General features: G+C 41.3%; 1 protein-coding gene across 1 annotated transcript in view; it reads left to right on the top strand.

The window, feature by feature from the left end:
• Positions 1-260: 260 nt before the first annotated feature.
• NFATC4 (nuclear factor of activated T-cells 4) overlaps positions 261-25,061 on the top strand; it is a 57,939-nt gene continuing 33,138 nt past the window's right edge. The window contains exon 1 of the mRNA XM_018563140.1: positions 261-402. Within this exon, the coding sequence (XP_018418642.1) occupies positions 300-402 (103 nt within the window). The 5' untranslated portion in view covers positions 261-299. The remainder of the gene's footprint in view (positions 403-25,061) is intronic.

Below are 25,061 nucleotides of genomic sequence, written 5' to 3'. Positions count from 1 at the left end.
TCTGTATATGTATATATACCTCCTCTCTATACAGTAACGTGCTTCCATTTATCTCCCTTTGTATCTGTCCTTATCCTGCTTTCACGCATCCTCCGCCTTGCACTGCTAGCTCCTGCTAATATCTGCTGATTTCTATGTAACTTTGTATTAGCTTATCCAAGTATCTTTTTGTCGTTTTGTGTTCTCTTTATCACTTTTCCTTTTTACATTTTATTCACTTTTCCTATTTTCTGCAGCTTTGTCAGGGTTATCCCTCTACTTCTTTTTCTATCTTCTGACCACATCCCTCAGTCTTTCAAATGGGGGCAGCTATTTGTCAAGATGGGGAGCTGGATTTTCGGCTGATTTTTGGCGAGGAAGACTCAGACGCTGCATCACCCAGAAGCACTATGCACGCAGCTGGTGAGTAAGCACACAATACTGGAAAATGCACATAAAGTATAATATGGACTAGCTGTTTTTTCCCCCATCTGTGTTGTATAGTATTACAACTTTTAGAGTGTACATGCCTAAGCATCTGCATCTCTTCTGCGCCCATTTTGTAATCAAGACCAGGATTTTACAACGTATTTCACAACTACTGTGATCCTTTTAAGTCTTACTGTCAGCTCTTTTGTCACTCTAGAGGGCTGTGTTATATCAATGTTTGCTTTTGCTTAAAGGAAACCTGTGCTGAGGAAAATATGCGATCGCTAACCTATGCTTCTGAAGATGCTAGTTGCCTGGCTGTAATACCGACCCTCTGGCTTCCAAAGCTTTATATGTCACTGATTTGGACCAAATATGCAGATCAGGCATTCTGACTTCACTTCCCTGGCTGCATGCATATTCCAGGTTAGGAACCAGAAAAGCATTGGAAGCCAGAGGTTCACATGGCAGCCAGGCAACATGAATTTTTAACAAGGTATGCAATGCCGGCCCCCATATTCCACTCAGTACACGTTTCCTTGAAATGCACATATCAAGAATCAAAATTATAACCTGGAAACAATCTTGTAAATATGTATAACCCGTAGCAGCCATTTTAATTCACCCCTCACTGATCTGACTGCATTAAAACTCCAATTGCAATTGGATGCTAGGGGTTTTTACAGTCTCTATGTCATCACTGCGCTATTAAAAAAGAAAGCTTTAAAACTTATTAGACAAAATAAAACTTAAACGGAGGCATCACCAGGTCTGAATGAAAAAGGAGAATCTGTAATGCAATCAGAGAGTCTGTTAACAGGTAGATGCAGTGCAAACTATTAGGATACATGGTAATGTGATCAAATTGCAGCCGAATCTCTTTCCCATAATAAATTATTCAAAGACAAGACAAGGTCATTACAGATCAACAGTATGTCATGTAATACATCAAAGTCAAAAAGGATCACAAAATACCACTTTATGTAGCCAATACACATAAATATTACTTTTGTTTAAAGACCTTCCAGTAAATCATATCAAGCCTGGTCATTAAAGGAAACTTGCATTGCAGTACGAGGCCTACCATTGCTGCCCTTCACCTCTAAATGCCATCTGCCTGGCTGTCTCTGGAGTACCAAAAATAAGCATGAAGCTAGGAATGAAGGTTAATGCTGATCTACAAATTTGTTTCAAGTCAGTGACTTTGTATTGGCATGACAGCAAGCGCACTAACATTTGCATAAAGAGAGTTCAGGCATTGGCAGCTTCCATATTTTCTCACTACAAGTGTCCTTTAAACAGATTTACATAATCATTCTATGAACACATTTATACAGTGGCATAGAAAGGTAGGTACCGGGTAAAAACCGTTGTCGTGTTCTAAGGGCTCTGATGTAGAAAGATTTTGATTTTGGCCCTAAGTGACTGCGGCAGCTACCTATGGATTCCTGCCGAATGAATCCCAGGTATGTCCGTGCACATGTGGTCCAACCGTACAGATGCAGAAAGATTGTGTCCAGGAATTAATAAATGAGGACTGTTGCTGACAGATGTGACCACTGTCACCCTGCCATGCGACCACTGTCACCCTGCCATTAACTTGAACGGACACAGTAGCCACGTTTATATGGACACACCTGAGATTCCTGCCTTAAGAATCTGCAGGTTCATGTCACAGGATTTCCAAGCTACACATAATAGCCCCATCTTAATGTAACCTAATTGTGCCAGTTATACGTAGACTTACATATTGTGTATGTACTGTGTGATAGGCAATATTAATAACAAGCAGACAAATAGAAAACACTAATGTTCTAACATTGTCTCACACAAAGGCTTCTACAATGCTAGAAACATAAAGACCATGAATCCTCGTTGAGGTATCACCCTAAAAGGCTGCCTAGGTTTGCATTAATATAATCTAAAATATACTTTTTTGTGCTCCAAGCCTTGCTAATGCATTTTTGTAGCAGTAAGCTCATACTAACCACTACACCCTAAGTCTCTGCTGCTCATTCTAGATGCTGCTGACATTCTTTTCACATGGCCAGCAGTGACGCTCATAAGAGCACATGCAGCCTTCCAGGAACAGGCCTGCCTCCAGAAGCTTCTGAGGTGACAAAGTAAGTCCTATGCATTCAAGCATACTGTGTAATAAAATGTCACTAACCTCAGGAGTTAAACCTTAAAAATGCATTCAATACCTTAACTATTAACAAAAATGTATCTTATTTGTGTATCACTCAGCTGTAGAATTGTTGCTGACACTGTCCTTCCTTTTGGAGGGTGGCTGCTTTTGTTCCCCATGGACCCTGTGTGTGCTGTAAAAGTAGCCACTGCTCCAAACTAGCTCCCATGATGGACTACAACCTCACGTTTTGATTACTAATTGATATTGAGATTGTAGTCCATCATGGGAGCGAGCTTGGAGCGGTGGCTTCTTTACAACATACATCGGGACCATGGGTAACAAAAGAAGCCACCCTCCAGGAAAAAGCACAGTGTCAGCAATTATTCAGAGATGATTTGAGGATCTACAGCCGAGTGATACACAAATAAGTTAAATTTTTGTTGCTAGTTAAAGGAGAACTATGGGGTTAGGGCTTTTCCCCATAGTTCTCCTTAGGAAACGGGAGGACACAAACTAGCGTCCTCCCGTAACCCTGAGCTCAGTATACCGCGAGCTACAGCCTTCTGCATTAGTGTCAGTAACCAAAATAATAACCCCCAGCATTGCTGCCAGTGACCGCAATACTAATCCCCAACATTGCTGCTGGTGACTGCAATAAAAGAAACCAGCATTGGTATCAGTGGATCCAATAATAACCCCCAGCAAAGGAGTCATTGGATGCAATTATAACTTTTGGCATTGGTGTCAGTAGATGTGATTAAAAAAACCCCTTCACTGGTAGTCAGTAGGAACAAAAACAACCCCTCCTTCATGTGTGCTCAGTGGCAATAATAATAATAATGTGCCCCCTAGAGGGTAAATCTTCTTATCAGGGACATACATAGCAACAGGTCCTGACAGAGACTCTAACCCTCAGCCATTCTATTAAAAAAAAGTGGGAGCCATAATAACCCCCAGCATTGGTGGCAGTGGATGCAATAATACCTCCCAGCACTGGTGTCAGTGGATGCAAAAATAACTTTGCTTTGGTGTTAGTTACGACAAAAATAGCCCCCTGCATTGGTGTCAGTGGATGCAATAATACCTCCCAGCACTGGTGTCAGTGGATGCAAAAATAACCTTGCTTTGGTGTTAGTGACCACAAAAATAGCCCCCTGCATTGGTGTCAGTGGGAACAATCATAACCCCCAGCAAAGGTGTCAATAGATTCAATAATAACCTTAAGCATTGGTGTCAGTAGATGCAATAAAAAAAAAACCGATACTGGTAGTCAGTAGTGATAAAAACAATCCCCCCTTTTTGTTTGGGCAGTGGCAATAATAAAAATAAAGCACCCCCTGAAGGGGAAATCTTCTTAACAGGGACATATATAGCAATAGGACCTGACCGAGACTCTAACCCTCGGCCATTCTATTTAAAAGAACAAAAAAAGGGAGAGCAATAACACTTCCAGCACTGGCGCCAGTGGATGAAATAATATCCTCCAGCATTAGTGTCAGTGGACTTAATAATATCCCAGAGCAATGTTAAGCCCCAGCACTGGTGCCAGTGGACTTATTAATAGCCCAGTATTAGTGTCATTGACCAAAATAATAACCCCCAGCATTGGTGTTAAAGTCAGCAATAAAACCTCCCAGCATGGGTGTTAGTGGACGCAATAATAACTCCCAGCAACTGTGTCAATGGATACAATAATAACCATTAGCACTGGTGTCAGTAGATGCAATATAGAAAAGCCCTTCACTGGTAGTCAGTAGAAACAAAAACAATCCCCCCTTCATTTGTGGTCAGTGGTAATAATAGTAATACAAATAAAAAAGCACACACTGAAAGGTACAGTACATTTTCTTAACAGGGACATACATAGCAATAGGATCTGGAAGAGGCTCTAACCCTCAGCCATTCTATAGAACAACAACATAAAAAGTGGGAGCAATAATAACACGCCAGCATTGGTGTCAATGTTTTAGGGTACATTTTGGTGCCCTAGTTCTCTGGCCTGGGACTGCTTTCTGCAAAAGCCCACATGAGTAGCAAGAAAAGGTAAATAAAAAGACAGGGCAGCAAAGTTAGAGGAGAGGACAAAGTAGAGGCAACACAGGGCAGGAGAAACAGCACCACCCACTCTTATTTATATTATGCTACAACGCTCACGAAATTTAAAGTGGACCCTTACCATTATCTTTAAAATAACAACAAACATACCTTTAGAAATGTTAGTTGTGTCAATCTACAAAGACATCCTTCTAGATAATTGCAGGCTTTGCATTTTTTGCACACCTTATTTCTCTTTACTTTCCCAGTCTTCTGACAGTGGCCATGTTACCTAAGGGCAGATTACTAGATCTCCATTTACTTCCTGGAACTCTGGCACATGTGACTAGGACATGTGACCATGCACATCATCTCAGGGGAGGAAAATGCCTTTCCCTGAGATCTCGTGAGATTTCCCAGCAATGCTTTGCTGATGTAACCTTCCCAAGATGCAACGATTGTGCACGTTACATTATTTGTGCCAGAACTGGACCAGGAAGTGGATGAACTCTATTTGTAAGTAAATGAAAAAGAAGATTGTTTAAATATGATGTAAGGTGATTTTAAATGTGATTTTTAGTAAAAAGGGGGTAAAGGTCCGCTTTAAACCTACAGTAGGTGCCAGAGATGCTTCTGGTCTTTTTACAATCCTAGCAATGCTCTTGTATGAAACACCCTTATGAAACATATGTATCTAACTAGGAACAGCTGCACAACCAGGTTTAGGACATATGATAGACAAAGCACATGTTTGAACTTTCCCTGTTGAAGGATGGACAACAGGTTGGAGCAAGTGTCACCCAACCTTGCCAGGCACAATATGGGTGACCCACCTCTCAGCCAACCTCTGAAGAGCTGCCAGCATCTCCCATAGGCAAACCAGCTACAAACATCATGGCAACATTTTGCCTTAGACGTTGCATATACTCTTGGTCATTTGGTAGGGACTGGTGGTTCTGAGGAGAAGGTAGAGGTTACTGAGCTATCACCATAACCAAGGTCCAGGACAGATCCAGCTGAGTGCATCTGGCCTGAATTCTTCCCAGCCCCCAGTCAAATTATCCAATGCATTGAAAAGGAGATGTAACATCCCAACCAATGCTTGCTGTGGTCATGTGGACCCTGCCACTGACCATGCAGGCTACAAAGGCCCGGAAGGGGGCAGACTCCACCAGTAGAAGGGGAGCAGCTGTAAAGCCAGCAATTTTGCCAAACTGGCATTAAGATGCTGCGTATGAGGCTGACTAGGTGACATTTTTTTCTTCCGCTCCAGCGGCTGGGGAAGACACCTTCACAGTCAAGGATGCTGCTGGAGACAACAGGGTGAGTGTAGAAGACTTATGGCAAGGTTCAAGCCTATGTTTTGTCCTACTCTGAGTGTCCTCATACTGACCCTCTTCCTATCTAGATGTGCCATAAGGTAAGCCTTTCAAACCCCATGTCAGCCTTTCATCACTATCGCTTCAGGCTGCAGATGTTGCAGCAGATGAGGAAATCTTGTCAAGTGAGAAGAGAGGTGAAAGGGAGGAGCCCAGGGGAGAAGAAGCTGCAGGGACCAGTCTAGCAACTAGACGGAACTGAGGATCGGGTTAGTTTATCTTCTTTATTTTCATCCATAGACCAAAACGCGCACTTAACCCTTGCAGTGGGGCTACACCTACACTGCAAGGGTTAGGTGAGCGTTTTGGTCTAGGGACTTTGAAAAATACCTGGAGTTGTTCTTTAAATTTGTCAGCAGTTATGGCAATAGGGGAATTGAGGATGTAGTGCTGTGGTGCCTGACAAATAAAAACATGAAATAAAAGAAAAGATAACACCCGCAAAGCAAAAAAGATGCAAGGGGAGGGTTCAGGAGCTAAACAACTACTAAAGTTGTTGCTGACACACACAAAAATGTCCTAAAAAGGATTGTTGTATCTATGCACTGTGAACACAGAGGTGGGTACACCATGATATGAAACCCTAACACACTGCAATGCTCAGTTATGTATCACAATGTAGAATGGTGAACATGGGTAGGGAGGGAGTGGTGCAGACTATGTAGCCAACCACACTGCAATTCACTGTACTAATGTAGGACAATGCAGCACTTTATTTAGTACTGTAGATAGCACAGTTAGCATTGTATAGCAGCAACTATCTCTCCCTGCTGACATACTGTCAGCTGTACCTGTCTACTCCAGGTCTCCACCTGACTTTATAGGGAGGGGGCTAGCGCATGTGAAAATCCCTATTATTGGCCCTTCTAAACCACCTGTCCACAATTCAAAGGCTAGGAAGTACCATATTAGTAATAAGTTGCTGCAGAAGCAAAATAGTTTGTCAGACCCAGACCCAAGCTCATTCCTACTCATCAAGTCTTTAAAAACACCTCCACTAACAGAATTAAAAGGGAAGCTTAAAAATCAGGCCCACACTATACATGATCTAGGTGTATGTAAATCCTAAAGCTGGCCATACACCTATAAATGATCTGCAGATTTCCTATGGTCAGATCGAAAAAGTGCAACAGATTCCTCCATCTCCGCTAAACTGTGTGTAAGGAGGAATCTCCCACTGCGCCAAGCTTCAGAATCTTGCTAGTCGGCCCCGCTGGCTCTCAAAATGCCTGCACAATGCTGCATCCAATCATATTGTTCAGGTATTTTGACAGGCAGCAGGCCTATGTTATGGAGATTGGGGGATGTGTTCTGTAGTCCTGAAACAATTTCTGTTCTAGGGTGACAATGCTGCTCTTCCAGTATACAGTATACTAGAGTCTTGGTTCTCAACTGGTGGGTCGTGACCCAAAAGTGGGCCACAACACCTTGTTCAGTAGGCGTGCCTTCCACTTTTCTAGTTGAGAGGCTCCTCTGCCTCCTCTGCGCAGCAGCCAGCAGCCATTCAAAATATGCTGCCCGACGCCGAGTGTCAGCTTAAGGTGGAATAGGATGGGGCTATAGCCCCAAGGGAGCTCCATCCATACATGCATTGCTTACAGCTCCCTCATGTGTCCTGTAGAGGTGCCTGGACCAGAGTGATGTAACATTCTGGCTCTTGGCAACTCTACAGGGCACACAAGGGAGCTGTACAAGCAATGCACATATGGATGGCGCTCCATCACAGCACAGCAGCCCACACTGGACCCCAGGCTGAGGATCGACTCCAGTTCTTGTAAGGTAGGGAGACTGGGTGGACCTTAAAACATTTTTTTTAAAGTAAATCATTTTTTTGAGCATGTATGTGTGTGCGAGAATGTCTGTGAGTGTGTGAGATTGTGTATGTATGCCAGTGTCTTTGAGGGCCCGTGCACAGTATGTTAATCACACAGTCCTATGCGATTAATGCACTGTACTACGCAATTGCACCTACCGTGCATTCTGGTGTGGGAGGTGTTGCGTTGCCATTGATTTGAATGGTACCCCAAACTCACCTACCACCCACAGTTCGTACACTCGCACCGGAACGCGCGGTTCCCTAATGCTGTGCATTCCATTTCAGTGCGACTTAATGACCTAGAACAAAGGTGGGTCCTGAGGTTACAAAGGTTGAGAACCACTGATTTAAATGGTACCCCAAATGCACCTCCGACAGTTCGTACGCCTGCACTGGAATGCGCAGTACCGCAATGCCGTCCATTCCATTGGGTTGCGACATGATGAACAAGGACAAATGTGGTCCTGAGGTTACACAGGTTGAGAACTACTGTACTAGAGTGAAGTGTTCTATGAGATGACCACATGTTTTCAAAATACGAGCTGCCTTGCTGCCAATAATGCCAATAATAGTTTACCTTTTTCTAAAAGAATTTATAAATACTGAAACACATAATCACCATTTTAATCTTGAACACTTCCTCGGTAGTCTCAGTGTTTCCTACATAGATGATATCATAATGCATGTGCTGTCTTCCTTGGTTTAGAACTCATAGATCATTTGTTTATTCTGCGTGCATCAAAGAAATATCATGTGATTTGCGAGTATAAAAATGAAATGTGAAAGTTAAGAATGTAGTGTATTTCTGTTACCCAAGAAAATACTCATATCTGATGTGCAGGAAATAAGAATTTGTGAGGGAAAAGGGTATTCAATGCGGTTTTCAGCTGGTGGTTTACCAGATATAGTGATGGAACAGGATACACATCAGGTCACATAATAAACAGAAACATGCACAACTTCAACCTGTCATGAATTTATAATCAACAGCTTTCTAGTATAGAGCCCAGATCCAGGTCAAACCTTTAGATTTGATAAAGTGAGGAAGAGTTACAATCTCTATCAGGATTTGACTGATGTTCCCCCATTAAGGAGATATAACCTCCTATCCAGGAGGCAGCAAGTTGCTGGGACATTACATTAAAGTGTAGTGCTCACCCCTGAAGGAGCCGCTGAATGCCCGGTTTATCTTTAGTCTGTCTAGGGTATGTTCTCCAACCGCCCTTCTTCTGGTGCCCACAAACTGATGTCCACTCCAGTAATAAAATGCGAAGTAACGGTTTATTGAACATCTTCACTGGTTAGAGAGGATATAGGGATTCTAGGTTTCCAGGTGTAACCAACAAGAGCTCCAGACTCGCTAGACCTGGTTGGCATATCATTGTAGAACCACTTGGGAGGCAGCAGACAGCAACTGATGTAGCAAATAAGCAGGATGGATACAGATCCTCACGTAGGATAGGAAAGACACGGACCATGCTCCTGAAGTCCTCTTAGTTCCAGGGTACTTCAAGAGCCTGCATTGGCCCCGGTTCTCTTCCTCTATCATCATCACAAGCCTCCTCCATATTGGAGGCCTCAGGGAAAACCTTTTTATCACACCAGCCCATGCCCATCCCCAGGCCTCAGGCCTAGCCTGGGGGGCAGGCTGAACAGCACCCAGCCCTATTCCATGGCTGAGCACATGGCAAATCCCACCAGTATATGTACCCAATCCCATCATGCACCACTGGCTGAGAGAAACTCAGTGATTGGCTGCTGTACTATACATACACTATAGCATCTCTCATTGGCTGTGCCACAATATGACAGAGTCACATTCCACCCAGGGGGGTACAGGCAATGCTAGACACCTGGAATTAACCAGATAATTGCCACTATAAATCCAGCCAGGCTGACTACAGCCCTGGCAATCACTAAATGTCTGGTAGCCACATCACAGAAGGTGATGGGGTCTACAAAAGCACAAACGGGGACACAGACAGTGATAGTTGTGTCTTTGTAGAGAGGTTTTCCTCTAATCCCTGTCATAAGTGCACCCTGTGCATCAGGTTTTGTATGCAGCTGAACTTCAGGCAAACAACTACATATACTTTTGAATAACATACAGTAAACTCCCCGTTATCCGTCATCCGTCATCCATGGGGATTGGGGATTGGTAGATTCTGGATAAATGTAGTTTCTGGTTGGTTGAAAGTTACTATTAAAAATAGGTCTAATACCATACCCCATACTATACCATACCATAACATAAACTCTGTACTGACTTCATATTAATATGGAAATGCAGTAATTAAAAGCAAATTAAGACAAATAGACATACTTAAAACAAATTAAGACAAATATGCACACGATTGTTTCCAGGACAATACATGCCGCAGATCAGCAGAACAGGGGATTTTTTTTTCTGGTTAGATGAGAGTCCTGGTAAGTTGAATACCAGGTAACAGAGAGTTTACTGTATATGGGAACTGGTTAGAGCAGTAAAGGTAGGTTATCTCCCAGCACCAAACACTTGATTGGGCTATGAAAGAGTAGCAGCAGACTGAATAACTCATGCCTCAGCTCCTGTCAGCAAGTTCTTTGCCAGCCTATGTGCATGTAGCACACCCCTGATTGTCCCGAATGATGCCCCTGCAATAGGGTTGCCACCTTTGCTTCAAGCAAAACCCGAACACTCTAGCGACGCGTAGACATTTTTTGGAAGAATGAGTCGTGGCTTATTCATATGTAAATAGCGCCACCCATTCATGTAAATATCATAGTTGAGACTATTTTCTGTGGGGGGCCAGTAGTCTTATCTTAATTTTGTTGCCCCTGTCTGCCTGATATCTTTTGTCCGGGTTTCTGCTGCCATGAAACCCGGACACAACATTCAAAACCTGGACTGTCCGGGTGAATCCACCCAGGTGACAACCCTACCATGCATATCTCTGCATTTAGTAGAGGATATACATAACAAATCATCACAAATTTGATATACAGGCATGGGCATTCCAGTGAAATCATTAATCCTTTAGGACTTCTGAGGTTTCAACATTCAAATCATGTTTCAGACTCCCGCATGAGAATCTTTATTATCGAACAGCAGAGAGAGAAAGTGATCACTAAATATGATTGTTACATTAATAAAAATGCCAGTCACTGAGGGGTTAATAACCCATTCTATAAATCAGACATATTGTATACACTGAGTGTAGGTAAGAATCTGCCTGACAGAGCACGGGGTCTATTGAACAGGTGTTTCCATCCATGACACAGTAACATAACATGACCCTTGACCCCAGACTGGCCATGCTTCCTTCTGTTTGTGTAGTCTACAGTCTGCAAAATTGTAATAACATATTAAAATTCCAATTACCAGACAGCAGAGGGTAAGATGACGCTTACAAAAAAATAAAACAATAAAAAAAAATGACAACTAGGAACATAAAGTATAATAATCTCAATGTTTTACAGTACAAGGATTGCATCTACAGAGGTTATGTAATAGATCATCACTCTATAGGTACTTAGATTAAGCAGACCTAGCCTCAGAGATATATTTCATATTATGTAACATGTCTCCAAAGAAATGTGTACGTAGCACACTTACAGGTCATGTCAATGCCTTAATAGTCCTTTATATATGCCAGAAGGACGGAGCCATGTTTGTACAGTCATCATCCAAGCTAAACAAAAATGGCAACCACACAATGTATTACTAGCCTAATAGCAAGGTGCACATGAAAGGGCTTACAACAATGCAACACACAAACATTTCCCAGCACACTTACCATCTAGCCAGCAACAAAACAAATTACTCTGTTTAACATTAACAGGGTTATTCACAAAAGGGTGAAGGGAGAAGGCAGGAGAAGTGAACAATCTAGGACAACATAGTTGAACTGGAAAGTGAGCTGAATGGGAGTTTTCCAAATCAGCTATGTTGTCCTAGATTGTTCACTTCTCCTGCCTTCTACAAACTATTTACCTTTTTGTGAATAGCACTGTAAGTGTTAAAAACAGGGGTTTTAGTTGTACTACCTTTGCAAAATATGTGGAAGCCACACTGCCTCATGAAGGCCCCTCTGTGTAATTTGGTCCTGAATCTAATCTATCAAAGCCTCCATATTGGAGCATATTTAGCAGTAGATAAATTGAATGCAGGTATGCCTGGAGGTACTGGGCCTCAAGTGAGTCCATGTGCCTTTAAAGGAGAACTATGAGATGAGTGATTTCCACTCACCTCATAGTTCTAGCCGACCTGTGACAATGAGACTGTCACAGGTCGGCTCAGTAGATCGGGAGGTGAGCGAACACATACCAGGTTCGCTCACCTCTCGACCCTGTCACGGCTCTCTGATAGGCAGAGCCAGCTGTCACTCACGCAGCTGGGCGGATCCCGTCATCTACGTCGTGATCCGCTCCGGCTGCGGCGTCTCAGTATACCACGAGCTGTAGCTTGCGGTATACTGAGCTTATGGTAACGGGAGGACGCTAGTTTGTGTCCTCCCGTTACCCTAAGGAGAACTATGGGGAAAAACACTGATATCCATTGCTATATATGCTCCAAGACGGAGGTTCTCAGAGATTAGAGTTAGTAACACACTTCACAGAGGAGCCTTGACAAGGCAGTGTGGTTTCCACATATTTTGCAAAAGTTGTGCAGCTGAAACCTCTGTTTTTAATGCATATTATTAGACAGTGTAATTTGTTTTGTTGCAGACTAGCTGGTAAGTGTGCTGGGAAATGTTTGTGTGTTTTGTTTAAATCAGGGTCAGCATCTGATTTCTGGATTAAGATGCTGGCCTTGCCATGACATAGGCATGTAAATCCCCCTGCCTGTAGGTTTCTGTGTGTACACATGTTGTCTCACACTGCGAGGCCTGATTTGCTGGAAAGTTACAAAGCACAGCATGAGATTTACCAGAAAGTTGTAAAGTCACATACTAACACAAATACATGTCGGGTGTGCCTATGTACATAAACAAGGATTGTGCCACACATGTTGGGTATTGCGGTGCATGCTAGAGTGAGTGCAATAATTCTACGGCCATTATTCATGGTTAACGCTAAACTGATGACCAATACAGAGGTATATTTGGGGTGCTGTAGTTTTTTGAAGTTTGCCATGCTTGGTATCTATTTAATTAAAACAACGTCATCTTTTATATTTTACCAAAAGATTGGGTAATATATAGTGTTTATGTGCATTTTGATTTAATTTTCTATAAATTACACTGAGTGTATTTTTTATGAAAATATGCTAAACAGTTGTGCTAATATTGTGCAACATAAAAAAATTGCAACCGCCGCCATTTTATTATACACGATCTCTACTTTCAGGAGACATAATTCTGAGGAAGGGGGGGCTTAGTAATATTTAAGCCTAAAATGTGCAGTTTAACATGTGATCATGTAATGCAAAAATGGTAGCGAATGGGTTAAGCCTGTCTGACATTTTAAGAAAAGTGATTGTCTACATTTAATGGCAGCTATAGCATTAGGAGTAATAAATAGGTGGTACTTTGCTGCACACTATTTTACCGCACAAGTATGCAGTGAGGTGCTGCAAACAAAGTGCAGCTTTGCCTGTGTCAACATGTGTACATTGTGCACCACAAAATAATACAAAGGCTGCTTTTAAATAAAAAGAAAATAAAGGCTAAAACACTAAACCTCAACCCATTTCTTTTTAACCTAGCAGAAAATATATATATGGATAAACGTGAAATAAAAGCCATTAAAAAAAAAGACTGCAAGGGAGGTGTTCAGTTTTTGCTGAGGGTCTCTTAGACAGCACACAGGATGCAAAATGGTAATCCTAAAATGGCTGTTGGATTTCTGAACTGTGAACATGGGGGGGGTAAGAATATGTAGCCCACCACACTGCAATACATAGTAATTTAGCACAAAATAGCACAGTATAACACTGTATAGCAAATAACTCTTCCTATACAGTCTGTCAGCTCTCCCTAAACTTTCCCAACACGCAATGACAAATGGCTGCTCGGAACCTACCGTTTTAAAGTGAGGGGACTTGCGTATAACAAAGCCCCCCTTATTAGCCCTTCTAAGCCAGTTGATTTATTTATTGATTTGTGGTTACAAAGAATTCCCCATAAATTCACATAGACTGCAAATCAGGATTCACCTTAAACATGTAGGATTCACCTCGAACACATGGTAACAGCAAACCCAAACCTAATCTCTAATTGTGAAGTTGCACCATAGACTCTAAAGACCTGCTGGTTGTTCACAGTAGAAGACTGCCAAGATGCCTAAATCTACTCTCCATAGAAGAGAAGCTAATATGTTAATACTGTGTTGTGAAATAATTTTCTCTACAATGATTATAGATACAGAGATGATTGAAGCCTTGTTTTAAACTGCATAGAGTAAATAATAAGGACACAGGTTCACTTTAAAACAGGTTTTATGTCATTATTACAAATCCCCCCCCAAAATAAACCAATTGTATCCCTAATTTTTGCATAGTGACTGCAGCCTTACAAATAATGTATTTATGCTCCAGTGCCCAACTGTGCATCTACAGCCAATTTTTGTGTTTATGATGAAGGTAATGACAGGTTGCTAAACACTACCTGTTCTAGTAAGGCAGTGTTGTACTTTACAGTATTTTTGGATGATTTTGGTTCCCCAACACAACTTTCTTGTCTTTTTGTTCACAAGCCATACTCCATAAATGCCATGGTTTCCATATCTTACACTGATGACAGTTATCAAACAGGCACATGCAAGCTTGGATACATACCTCTCTGACTAATATTTAGATTGGTGTATGTACTATAGAAAATGTATATGTAAAGTCTCTAAGGGGAATTTATAAAAAAGCAGTGAATATGACATTCATCACATATTTACTGCAGGTAAATCAATACTGTCATTTAAAATGTTCTCTAGGAAGATTCAATTGCAGTGAATGTGTTGTGAATGTCACAATCACTACCTTCTAAATATGCCCCTAAGTGTTGCACAACCAGTTAGAACTAGTCATACCTGATTTATGTGTTACTGCATCGATCATCTACTCATTTGTAACCAACTTCAGCTACTACGTCCTGCATTTATACAAAGCTGATGCTGATGCTTTAGATCAGATGCTCAATTGCCCTTCATATTACCAATGTGTGGGTTGAACAGAACCTGTTTTTCTCCTCTACTGCTTTTGGTACCAATTTATATGAAGTTGTTTTCCATCCAAAACTTATTTCTACTATTGTCGCGCTTGTACTGCTATCCAAGGCCCAAGGTTAAAAAGAAGACCTGAAAGGGTTGCAATTAAAAGAAGCATCCTGTCCAGCTATAATTTACAGTGTTCGACAGCTAGATTTCTGATCATTGGATAAAATAGAATTCATGTGGGGCCTGTTAGTCCTTTCCAGTCATCACAAAATGGCAGTTACTAACAGGTTTCTCTAGTATATTTAGCTTTCAGTGTTACTGCAGTAGTAAAAAAAGTAGAGTGGTAGTTTGCATAGCATGTTAACCCATTATGGGAGACTTACCTGCCAAACCAATCCCCTCCAGTGCTGCAATGTCCTGGTATTCATTTAGGTTCACTTTAAGATCTAGCAATCTAGGCCTGACAGACCTGGTTACAGAGTCTGTAAAAATAATGTTTTGATTGGTGCATAGAGTCTGTATTGTTAGTAGCAGTCATCAATCTCTTGTTCATATGCAGGCAATTTACTCTCCATTCTATTGTACAGTTTTTAGCAGTAAGTTCTTCAAACTACAATTCCCAGCTGTGTCCCCTATTGCCTTGCTAACCAAAATCCAAATTTCCCAATATACTGAGTCTTGACAAACCTGAAGTGATCTACATTATAATACTTTGTGTTCTGTATACAATTCCCTGTGGGGTGAGAAGAAAACAGAAAATGGATATCAGACCTACCAAGAATTACTCTTTCCCATGTCTGTAACAGGGCAGCGCTGATCAATTTAACATCTTATCCTTTACCATGCCATGTAAGGTGATGTTAAATAATTGTTCTTTTTGAGGGCTAATTCAGGTATTTGGCTATACAATAATACCAGATTTCATCAGCAGATTGTGATGCAGGTTATCCTAGTAATAGCAGCTTTAGTTCCTGCTAAAATCTATACATAATGCATATAATATTTATATATACTGCAATGGACTTCAAGAGTCAGAAACTCAAATAATTCCAGGGTTCTTCTCCATAAACTCGGAGTCTACAATGAAAGTGACACTTACACTTTAAAAATGCATTCAAGTACCTTGAAGGGGTTCTAAACCCTCCCGTTTTTTGCCTATATCTACTGCTATCAAGCTGTAGATATAGGCAAACCGTTTAAAAAAAAAAAACCCGCTATAACAGCGGTTTAAACTTACCTTTTTTTTTTGCGCGCTCCCGCCCGAGAAGACTAAACTGTTCGGGCGGCGGCAAAGCATCTTGGGACGGGCGCATGCGCAGTTCGGATTCTCGCCCGGGAGACGAGCAGAGACGTAAGGTAAGTCTATGGACGCGTGCACCCGCATTCAGACACCGCTGGTGCTGACACTGTCGTTATTCTGGAGGGTGACTACTTTTGTTCCTCATGGTCCCTGTGTGTGTTGTAAAGTAGCCACCGCTCCAAGCTCACTCCTGTGATGGACTACAATCTGACGTTTAGATTGATAATTTGTATTTAAATTATGGTCCATCACAGGAGTGAACTGCGGTGGCTACTTTACAACACACACAGGTACCATGGGGTCTTGTTTATGTGTTTAGATGAAGCACTGAGATCCTGAGGAATGCTGAACTAAGGTTTACTTGCGTAGAAGAATATTACATCTGTGTATACAGCATTGTGTAGGAAACATATAGAAAGGAGAACCTCCTGTGTATCAAAGATAAGCATGCATATAGAGACAACCCAAATTTGATCCATCAACATAATCCAGGGTCAATCACGACGTTCAGCGTTATCCACGACGACGACAACTCAAAGAAATGAAATGATAAAAAAAATAAATAGAAATAATCATTTTTTTAAAAACGACGACCGCCGTCCCGTCCACTGCAACGAACGCAGAATGGCATTTTGACAGATGCCGGCAACTTATAAACAATTGGGCGGAGCTAGCGGTGACAAATAGCTCCACCCAACTGTTTACAGTTGTAACAGGTGAGCCATGATTAGGCAGAGTCATCATGACTTTGCCCAATCATGGCTCTCACAGTTCTCTGTGCCCTGATTGGGCAAAGTCTTGCATCTGATCTGTGGTCAGGTGCAAGTCTTTAGCCAATTACGGCTTCACAAGGCGTATTGCCTTGTGGGACATTCAGCGGCCGAACAGCCCACCAAATTGCCTGATAGTTCATGTGTTCGGCGAACACACGAACTAGCGATGTTTGAGTCGAACTCACGCTTGGCTCGAACATCGAGCCCAACCCTAGCGTTAAGATGAAGCACTGAGATCTTGAGGAATGCTGAATTAAGTTTTATTTGTTTAGAAGAATACTACATCTGAATACAGCATTATGGAGGAAACATATAGATAGGAAAACTTCCTGTGTATTAAAGATAAGCATGCACACAGACCGACACATCTCAGAACATTATTATATCAGTACAGTATGTGCTGTTGTTTTACCAACACGGGGAAGAAAAGTAGCCACCCTCCAGAAGGAAGGACAGTGTCAGCACCAATTCAGAGATGTTTCAAGGATCTACAGCTGAGTGATACACAAATAAGATAATTTTTTGTTATTAGTTAGGATACTTGAATGCATTTTTAAGAATAAAATCCTGAGTTTAGTGTCACTTTAAAGTCTGTGAGGGCCCATTAAAAAATAAACTGCAAGTCCACTCCAGACCATTTGTAAATAAAGAAAGAAAATTACTGACATGCAAGTTTCCATGCTGGCTCATGATCATGGGTTATATGCTTGGCACAAGTGAATAGTGTATACGTCATGAAATTTAGCTTCCCAATGAGAGTTTCACAAGATTTCAGTCCACTCAGCAGAATGTGTTTTAGGGCTTTTCCCCCACTTTTATTTATTCAGATGTCAAAGTAACACAGCGTTCTGTTCACACAGGGGTTGTTTAGCATAACACTGAATAAAAATGATTCTCAGCCTCCCAACTATTTTGTCGCACAGCTCCGTCTACTCTTCAGCATTTACACCTGTACACTTTGGATTGATGGATATCGCATATTGGTGTTTTAAATGGTGTTTTGCCATATTTACAGCCATGGCTGTCCCTATATTGTGACAGCCTGAGGCTGTTGCCTCAGACAGCATCTCTATGGGTCACATGGGGGGGCGGCAGGCAGTGTGACTGCCATCCCCTTTCTGGATAAGGCACCCCATATTGCTAAGAGCAGGGTGGGGAGTTGTGTAAGGGACATACACATCTCTCTACCCAGCTTTAAGCAACCCAGGACCATCTTGCCAGCATCCTGCTGAGCTCCTGGCAACCAGTGATGTCACTGATTGCCAGGAGCCCGGCAGGACACTGCTAAGCATGTCCCAGGTTGCTAAGAGCTGGACGGGGAAATACAGAGCCCTTACATATCTACCCGCCCGGCTCTTACTGACGTCACTCTCCACTAGCACTATTTTATATATATATACTCCTCTTTTCTTTTTTAATGCACAGAAAAGAAAATGCCCTCTGCATGTGTCTAACTTAGCATCTTGTGAACAACATCTTGTGAAAGAGAAGTGGAAGGTTGTTTCACAGAGACACCATGTAGGCTATGCAGAGAAGTGAGTAAAATAGAAGCCAGCCAGTAGTGTTTATTGCTATTGCAAGGATCAGCTCACCCACAGCCTTCAGTGCAATAAAAGTCAAATTGATTTTATGTTTCTCTTTGAGGCTGCTGTTACGGAATACTTTCTGAAACTTCTAGCTCCCAGGTTGTCTCTAGCGTCACTTTCTCAGAATGAGAGGTACATGCATCTAATCAGTTATTTAAAGCAGATGATTCACAACACCTGAAACATGTTGACCTTTTATTCTACTGAATATAAAATACCTACTTGGACTCATTGACCTATGTGCGTTGCACTACTGTGTATATGGTTGGACCATCTCAAAATAAGTACAATATGTACATATTTGTTATAGGTCTGTGACTCAAAAGTATCATAGGATAATCTTAAAGTATAAGGACATATGATAATCTTAAAGTATATGCTAACCCTAACAAACTTCCCTTATTTGCTTTGGGTTCTTAAATATGCATTTTAAAGTGTTTTGTTGAATTGATTAGTGCAAAATAATGCCTGTTATCCTGCCAGAAACCTTGTGTGCTGATAACTTCCTGTATACTCTGCCTCTGGTGCACTGCTCTGTAGTCCAATCAAAATTCTTATCCCAGGGTGGGAATGCTGCTCCTCAAAAGATACAATAGAACGAGTGAGCATTGTCTTCCTGAGAAAGGAAGTATGCTACTGGTAGGATCACCATACTCTCTGTGCATGCTACCCATTAAAACATTAACCTGAGTTTTTACCATGTTCTCCTGTGGTTGTGCCTCTTTTCAAAGCCCAGACCTGCAGAAATCAGTCTTTTCTTTGTCTGGCTTATGCACAAATGTAATCAAACCCACCTTGTTTTTATTACATATTTAAGGGCTGGATGGTATGAGTTTTATAATAGTTTGTTTCCGGATGTCTGCAGGGGTGTATGCTTGTGCAGATGCATCAAACTATTAATAGAAAGGAACATTCATATGTTTATACAGAATGTGCTTAGGCAAATTGTGCCTACTAAGCTGTTGCAGTACTGCAAGTCCCAGCATGCATGTATGCTATCCACAGCCTTGGTGACAATACATGCGGCCCTGGGGGTTATGCAGGCCTTTGGCACATACTCTGTGGCTCTCGGAGCCCCAGCAGATAGTAGTCTATACTTTGGTGATTACTCGAGTCTAGCCAGTGAAAGAAAATGATTATTTAGACTTATTTATTATTAACTTCTATTAGTTATATAGTATGGTTTATCTATTCTTTCACACTATCTTAAATATTTTTATTCTGTTCTATTTTTTCTTTTTTACTATGCAAGTAATTTTTAGTGGGCTGCTGGGAGCACAAATGTGGAAGTACTAATTTGGAAAGAGGCTGTAATGGCAGTCATCTCTACTAGTCTCATATTGTATGTACCAAGTCTATGGCTGTCACAAGAAGCATGTTCCCAGTCCCCAACATACTCTCATACCATGTTTGCAGTCTCTGACCGTCTCCTGTTACATGTCTGCAGTCTCTGATCATCTCCTGTTGCATGTCTGCAGTCCCTGACCATCTTCTGCTGCATGTCTGAAGTCTCTGACCATGTCTGGTAGCATGTCTGCAATCTCTGACCATCTCCTGACAGCTATCTGTATCATTACATTCACTGAATATTATGTGCAGATCTTTGCTAATATCAGGGGCCACACTTGAGGCCCTCTACATTGAGTAAGATGACCAACACAGATCTCCAAGATCAGAAGAGCAGAACGTATATCAGTAATGTGGAAGTTTCTAATTTCAGTTCACAGCTCAGATGTCTCCTGTCCTTCGCAGTGAAGCAGTTTATCCTGTCTCACCTATTCCTTTTTTCTTTTTACTGTAAACAGTTTACCATCTCCGTCTTCTCCGTCACCCACCCCCTCATCTTACTTCCTATTTTTCTCCCTTCAAATCTATTTTCTTCCCTGTTTCCTTTTTATTGCACCCAGATGTGTTTGTTTTCTCTCACTTTATCTTATCTTCTACAATGTACATGATCAGATCTGTGTTGGAATTTACAGCTGAAAGAGTCATTTGAAGCCTCCATATAGTGTCCAGTGTTTGTGTCTTTTATTTTGTCTCTTTTCCCTTTCCTTCATCTGTGCTTCTCTTCATTTCCCTGGCTATTCCTCTTCCCGCCTCCCTCTCCCTCTCTCTTGTTTAGAATATTCTTATTTAGATATTCCAACATGTGGTACAATTTAGTCCCTCCGAGGTTTGGCAGGCGAGCGTTGCCGTGGTGACGGTGATTTCGGCTGGCGTAGTTTAGGTTGGGGGGGGTGTAATTAGGTACACATGTCCCTGAACTTCTGGATAACTTTATAGGGCTGAGGGGGAGGGATCCCATGAGCCACAGAGTGTCTGCGAGGAAAGATTTCTGCCTGCCATAAAGGTCAATGAACATTCAGCTTCAGCTTAAAAGCACATTCCCCCCACAAGTCCTTTTTACTGCTCACCCCTCTATCATCCAGTACACCTCTTCAGCACCAAACGCCGTTCTTCACCACACCCAAACTTTTAGATTAAAAAACAAAAAAGTCTTCCAGAATTCTTTCACATGTGATTGTACGTCTGAATTCTTTAATGCTTTACTTGAACAGATTGTTCTGAACCTTCTCAGGCTTCAACGTCATCCTAGGCCTGTAGTTGTATTACACACCTGTACAGAGAGATGCATACACATTAGTGTATAGTATTATAATAAACATAAACTCATGCACTTCCATTACACAATATGAACCAGAGCTCTTTTACATTGTTTATTCAAAACACCAAAGAAAGTTTACCTGAAATAAACGGCACCAAACTATATTGTGGGGAAACATAAGGCCATGGCCACTTTATTTGGGTTTAAATAATCATTAAAGTGATATTAAAGTCAAAAGCTATTTCATTAGATCACTTACAATGGATGATGCTCCTTAATGTTTAAAAGTTTTAGTATTCACAGTGAATAACTGAGCCGAAGTGAAGTGAGCCGAACGCAGTTTGGCTATTCACTTCAGCCGAGTACGACTGATTTCAGCCGTACAACTGCTGGCTTCGGCTCCCTTTGGTTCAGCCAAACATGCTACAAAGAAATCATAGGGGCTGAAGAGCAGTGAGTGAATAGCCGAATGCCGCCGAGCAGCATTCGGCTCACTTATTCTGCTTTCTACTTCAGAGGTAGTGAACAGAATTTAAAAAAATGTAAACATGCAAAAAAAAAAGTATGGGGTCCCACTCCAAAACCATACCAGACCCTTTAGGTCTGGTAGGAATGTTAGGAGGGACACCCCCTGTTAAAAATAAAAAAGTGCATGGGGTTCCCCCAAAAGTCATAACAGGCCCTTTAGGTCTGGTATGAATTTTAAGAGAGAACCCCACCCCCCAAAAATGGGGGGAAGATCTGTGGGAAAAAACTTTGGGGTCCCCCCTAAGATTTCCAACCAGACCCTTAATCTGATTACTGGCCTGGCAGGGACCAGAAAAGGGAGGGGGGCCTGGAAAAGCATATTGTCCCCCATGCCGATGGGGACAAGGGCCTCTTCAGCCACAACCCTGGCCTGGTGGTTGTGGGGACCTACAGACAGGGGGGCTTATTTGCATCAGGGTACCCCCTTTCATAAAGGGGGCACCCAGATGCTGCCCCCTTGTGAATGAGTACGGGGTACTTGTACCTGTACAGGAGTCTGTGGGACCACGGTGTAAGGTAAGTAATTCTAGTAATTCTCTGTTTTAGATCTTTACTTAGAAAAATGAGCATTATACTCCTTACCTGCAGAGGAAAAATAATGGGGGTTGCCACCAGTGATCATTCACTTGTTTATTTACATTTCTCCTTAAGCTAGTGATCTCCGTACAGAACAGGCTCTTTACTACAAGTGGTAAAAGACGTGAAAAGAAACCAAGAGCGCCACTTAATGGTTGCATAAAAGAATACATAATACACATGAAATATTTCATATTCACTTAAGAAAATATTTGTATATTTCTTTTAGTCCTAACCATAAAAAGGAAATTAAGAGAACCTGTCTAAAACCACTATGTCAAACCTAAAGATTAATTGGAAAGCATGCCAAGAAAGAAAGGATAATCTGGCTTTTATCACCTTCTATCAACAGTACTTTTAAACGAATACCTTTTATGTCTGCTCTATGCCATCCTATTGTCCAAATTGTCAACCTTCTGTCTACTCATGTCATGCTTCATCTGTCTACTTTAGCCATTTTCAACCTAAATTGTCTACCTCCTCTTTCAGCACCTTCTCTCTCCCCCTTGCCCTCTCTGTACCAGCCTTGCAGTTCACACTCTCTTTTAGACCTCACATAGCAAACCAGCAATTTGCTTAGCTGCTTCCGTGTGGCTCTAATTGGTTGGAAACTTGGGCACCAGGAAGACGGATGTAACAACCTAAAAGAAGAGAAGGGAACAAAAAAGTGCCAAAACCTAGTGCAATATGTATATAGAATGGACCAAAAATGAGAAACGTGATTAAGTTGCACATATACAAAACACATGTTTTGTCTAGCGATCTTTCCAGGATCTCTTATGACAAATGCAGCAATGCAGTAGCATTGGAATTGATACAATGTAACTTGTAGTGATCGCTAGAAGTTACATAGTAGCAATTTTAATGCAACTGAAATGCTGTATAAGGGATATATTGGAACAATTTTGAAGAAAATAAAAACGTTTACAGGATTTCTTTATGAAATGCTCATTACTTCCGGCTAAATTTGGTGCAGAGACAATCAGCAAATGGATGTTCACTGATTGTGTTCTGCTCTTCCTGCCAACATCTACAATGCAAGTCCTGGGCATTAAGGATGGGCAGCAGGGCCCAGCATACATGATGAGAGATAAACAAGCGGAGGTTGGGAGGGGGCAATTTCTTCAGGCGGGTGTAGTGCGTTACAGCAGCCTGAATCAATTCTACCAGAAAGTTGACAGTCAGCTTGTTAAATGTAAACACACTTCTGGCTGCTATAGCAGACAAGAGTGTGTTTAATAGCCTGTGCTGCCGCAGACATAAGCCTTACATTGGCTTATGTCAAATCAACTCTACGACGTCAATGTAAAGGGGATACATGAAAGTAAGCACCTTGGTTTTCTAATGCATTAGACACCACATATACGTTTCTAACAATCTCAATGTCATAAAAATGAGTTCCGTTTTGTTAACCAAAAATGTTATGATTTCATTAAAAATAGTTTTAGTGATGTTTGGGGAGATTTGCTGGAAAAAATTGATTAGTAATGATAACGGTAAGTCCAGAATATCTATAGGTTTCTTTAATCATTTATAAAGCGCTTTTTTTTTTGAAAACAAAGAAGCATGTTTTAAATTTACTCATGTAATATGTGTCATAGATTATGATCAATGGCTTATCATCCATCAAAACACATCCCCTGATCATGAAGCTAGAAAGTTCAAAAGCATTTCTCATCCACATAAAACCACACACTCAACTGAACAGTTAGCACACAGTATATCTCAATATATCTTTCATTTCCTTTGTATTATTGATGTAAATATATCTGGAACTCTAAAGTCAGATTTCGTAAGATAATATTCTTGGGTATTAAATTAATTTTCCAGGTTTTCACAATACTCTCTCCACTAGTAGATGCATGTTAGCAATTGAAGTGATGGTCAGGCTTAGTGCCATTTTCTTTCTTCCTAATCTCTATGGGAAATATGTTTGGTGAGTATGGGCATTCTGTTCTGGTGCTGAAAGAAGGCTTGCAATCTCTAAGAAGGAAGCTACAAGAAATAGTTTGCTTTCGGTGATTTCTCAGTCCATTAGGGAATCTATCCGCTATGGACATGCGGCAGTTCCGTAAATAGATAAATATCTATCAGTATTTAAAATAATGATACAATTGCAAATATGCGTAAGTACAGTAAATCATGATAAAGGTACTTCGGCTTACTTCATTGTCTTAGAATAAACTCTATTATGAGAAGCTCTTTTAACATACAGTCACTCTGGTCAGGATAGGCAAATAGACAGTAAATATTTTTCAGATTATGTTTCATATTTTAATGGTTATACAAAAATATTCCTTGGTTTCCCCGGCTCTAAACAGATTTAAAAAATACCCATAAAATGAATGATTATGTCTGGACAAAAATATGCCTCTGCACATTTCCCATGTTTTATCTCTTTAAAGATGCTTCGAATACAAAATATGTCTGTTGATCCTTCTATAAAACCAGTAAGCTCTCAACTACCTGCATGAGCTGGCAACATGGTAACAAAGTGCCACTGCTGCACTGAAATCCCATGCTATTTTATCAGCCCTGCCTGAGTTATTCCTTGCTGGACTACAGGGTAGGAGAGGCAGGGATGTGTTATGGAGTCCAGTAAAAGATAGCTAGGCATGGCTGACAACACTGCTTGGGTTTCTGTGCAGCAGAGGCAATGCGTTTTCAGTTCAAACAGGAAGTAAGATAGGAGCTCTCTGGATATCTGCAAGGTTGACAGATTTTTTTTCTGTACTTGCAGCATTTTTAAAGAAATAAAGCAGGTAATTTGATTGCATTGCAGAGATGCACAGTAATA

The sequence above is a fragment of the Nanorana parkeri genome, unplaced genomic scaffold (assembly GCF_000935625.1).
Source record: "Nanorana parkeri isolate BGI_ZX_2015 unplaced genomic scaffold, ASM93562v1 scaffold635, whole genome shotgun sequence".
NCBI lineage: Eukaryota > Metazoa > Chordata > Amphibia > Anura > Dicroglossidae > Nanorana > Nanorana parkeri.
Note: the sequence above shows the minus strand (reverse complement) of the source record. Positions and strands in the feature narration are given on the sequence as shown.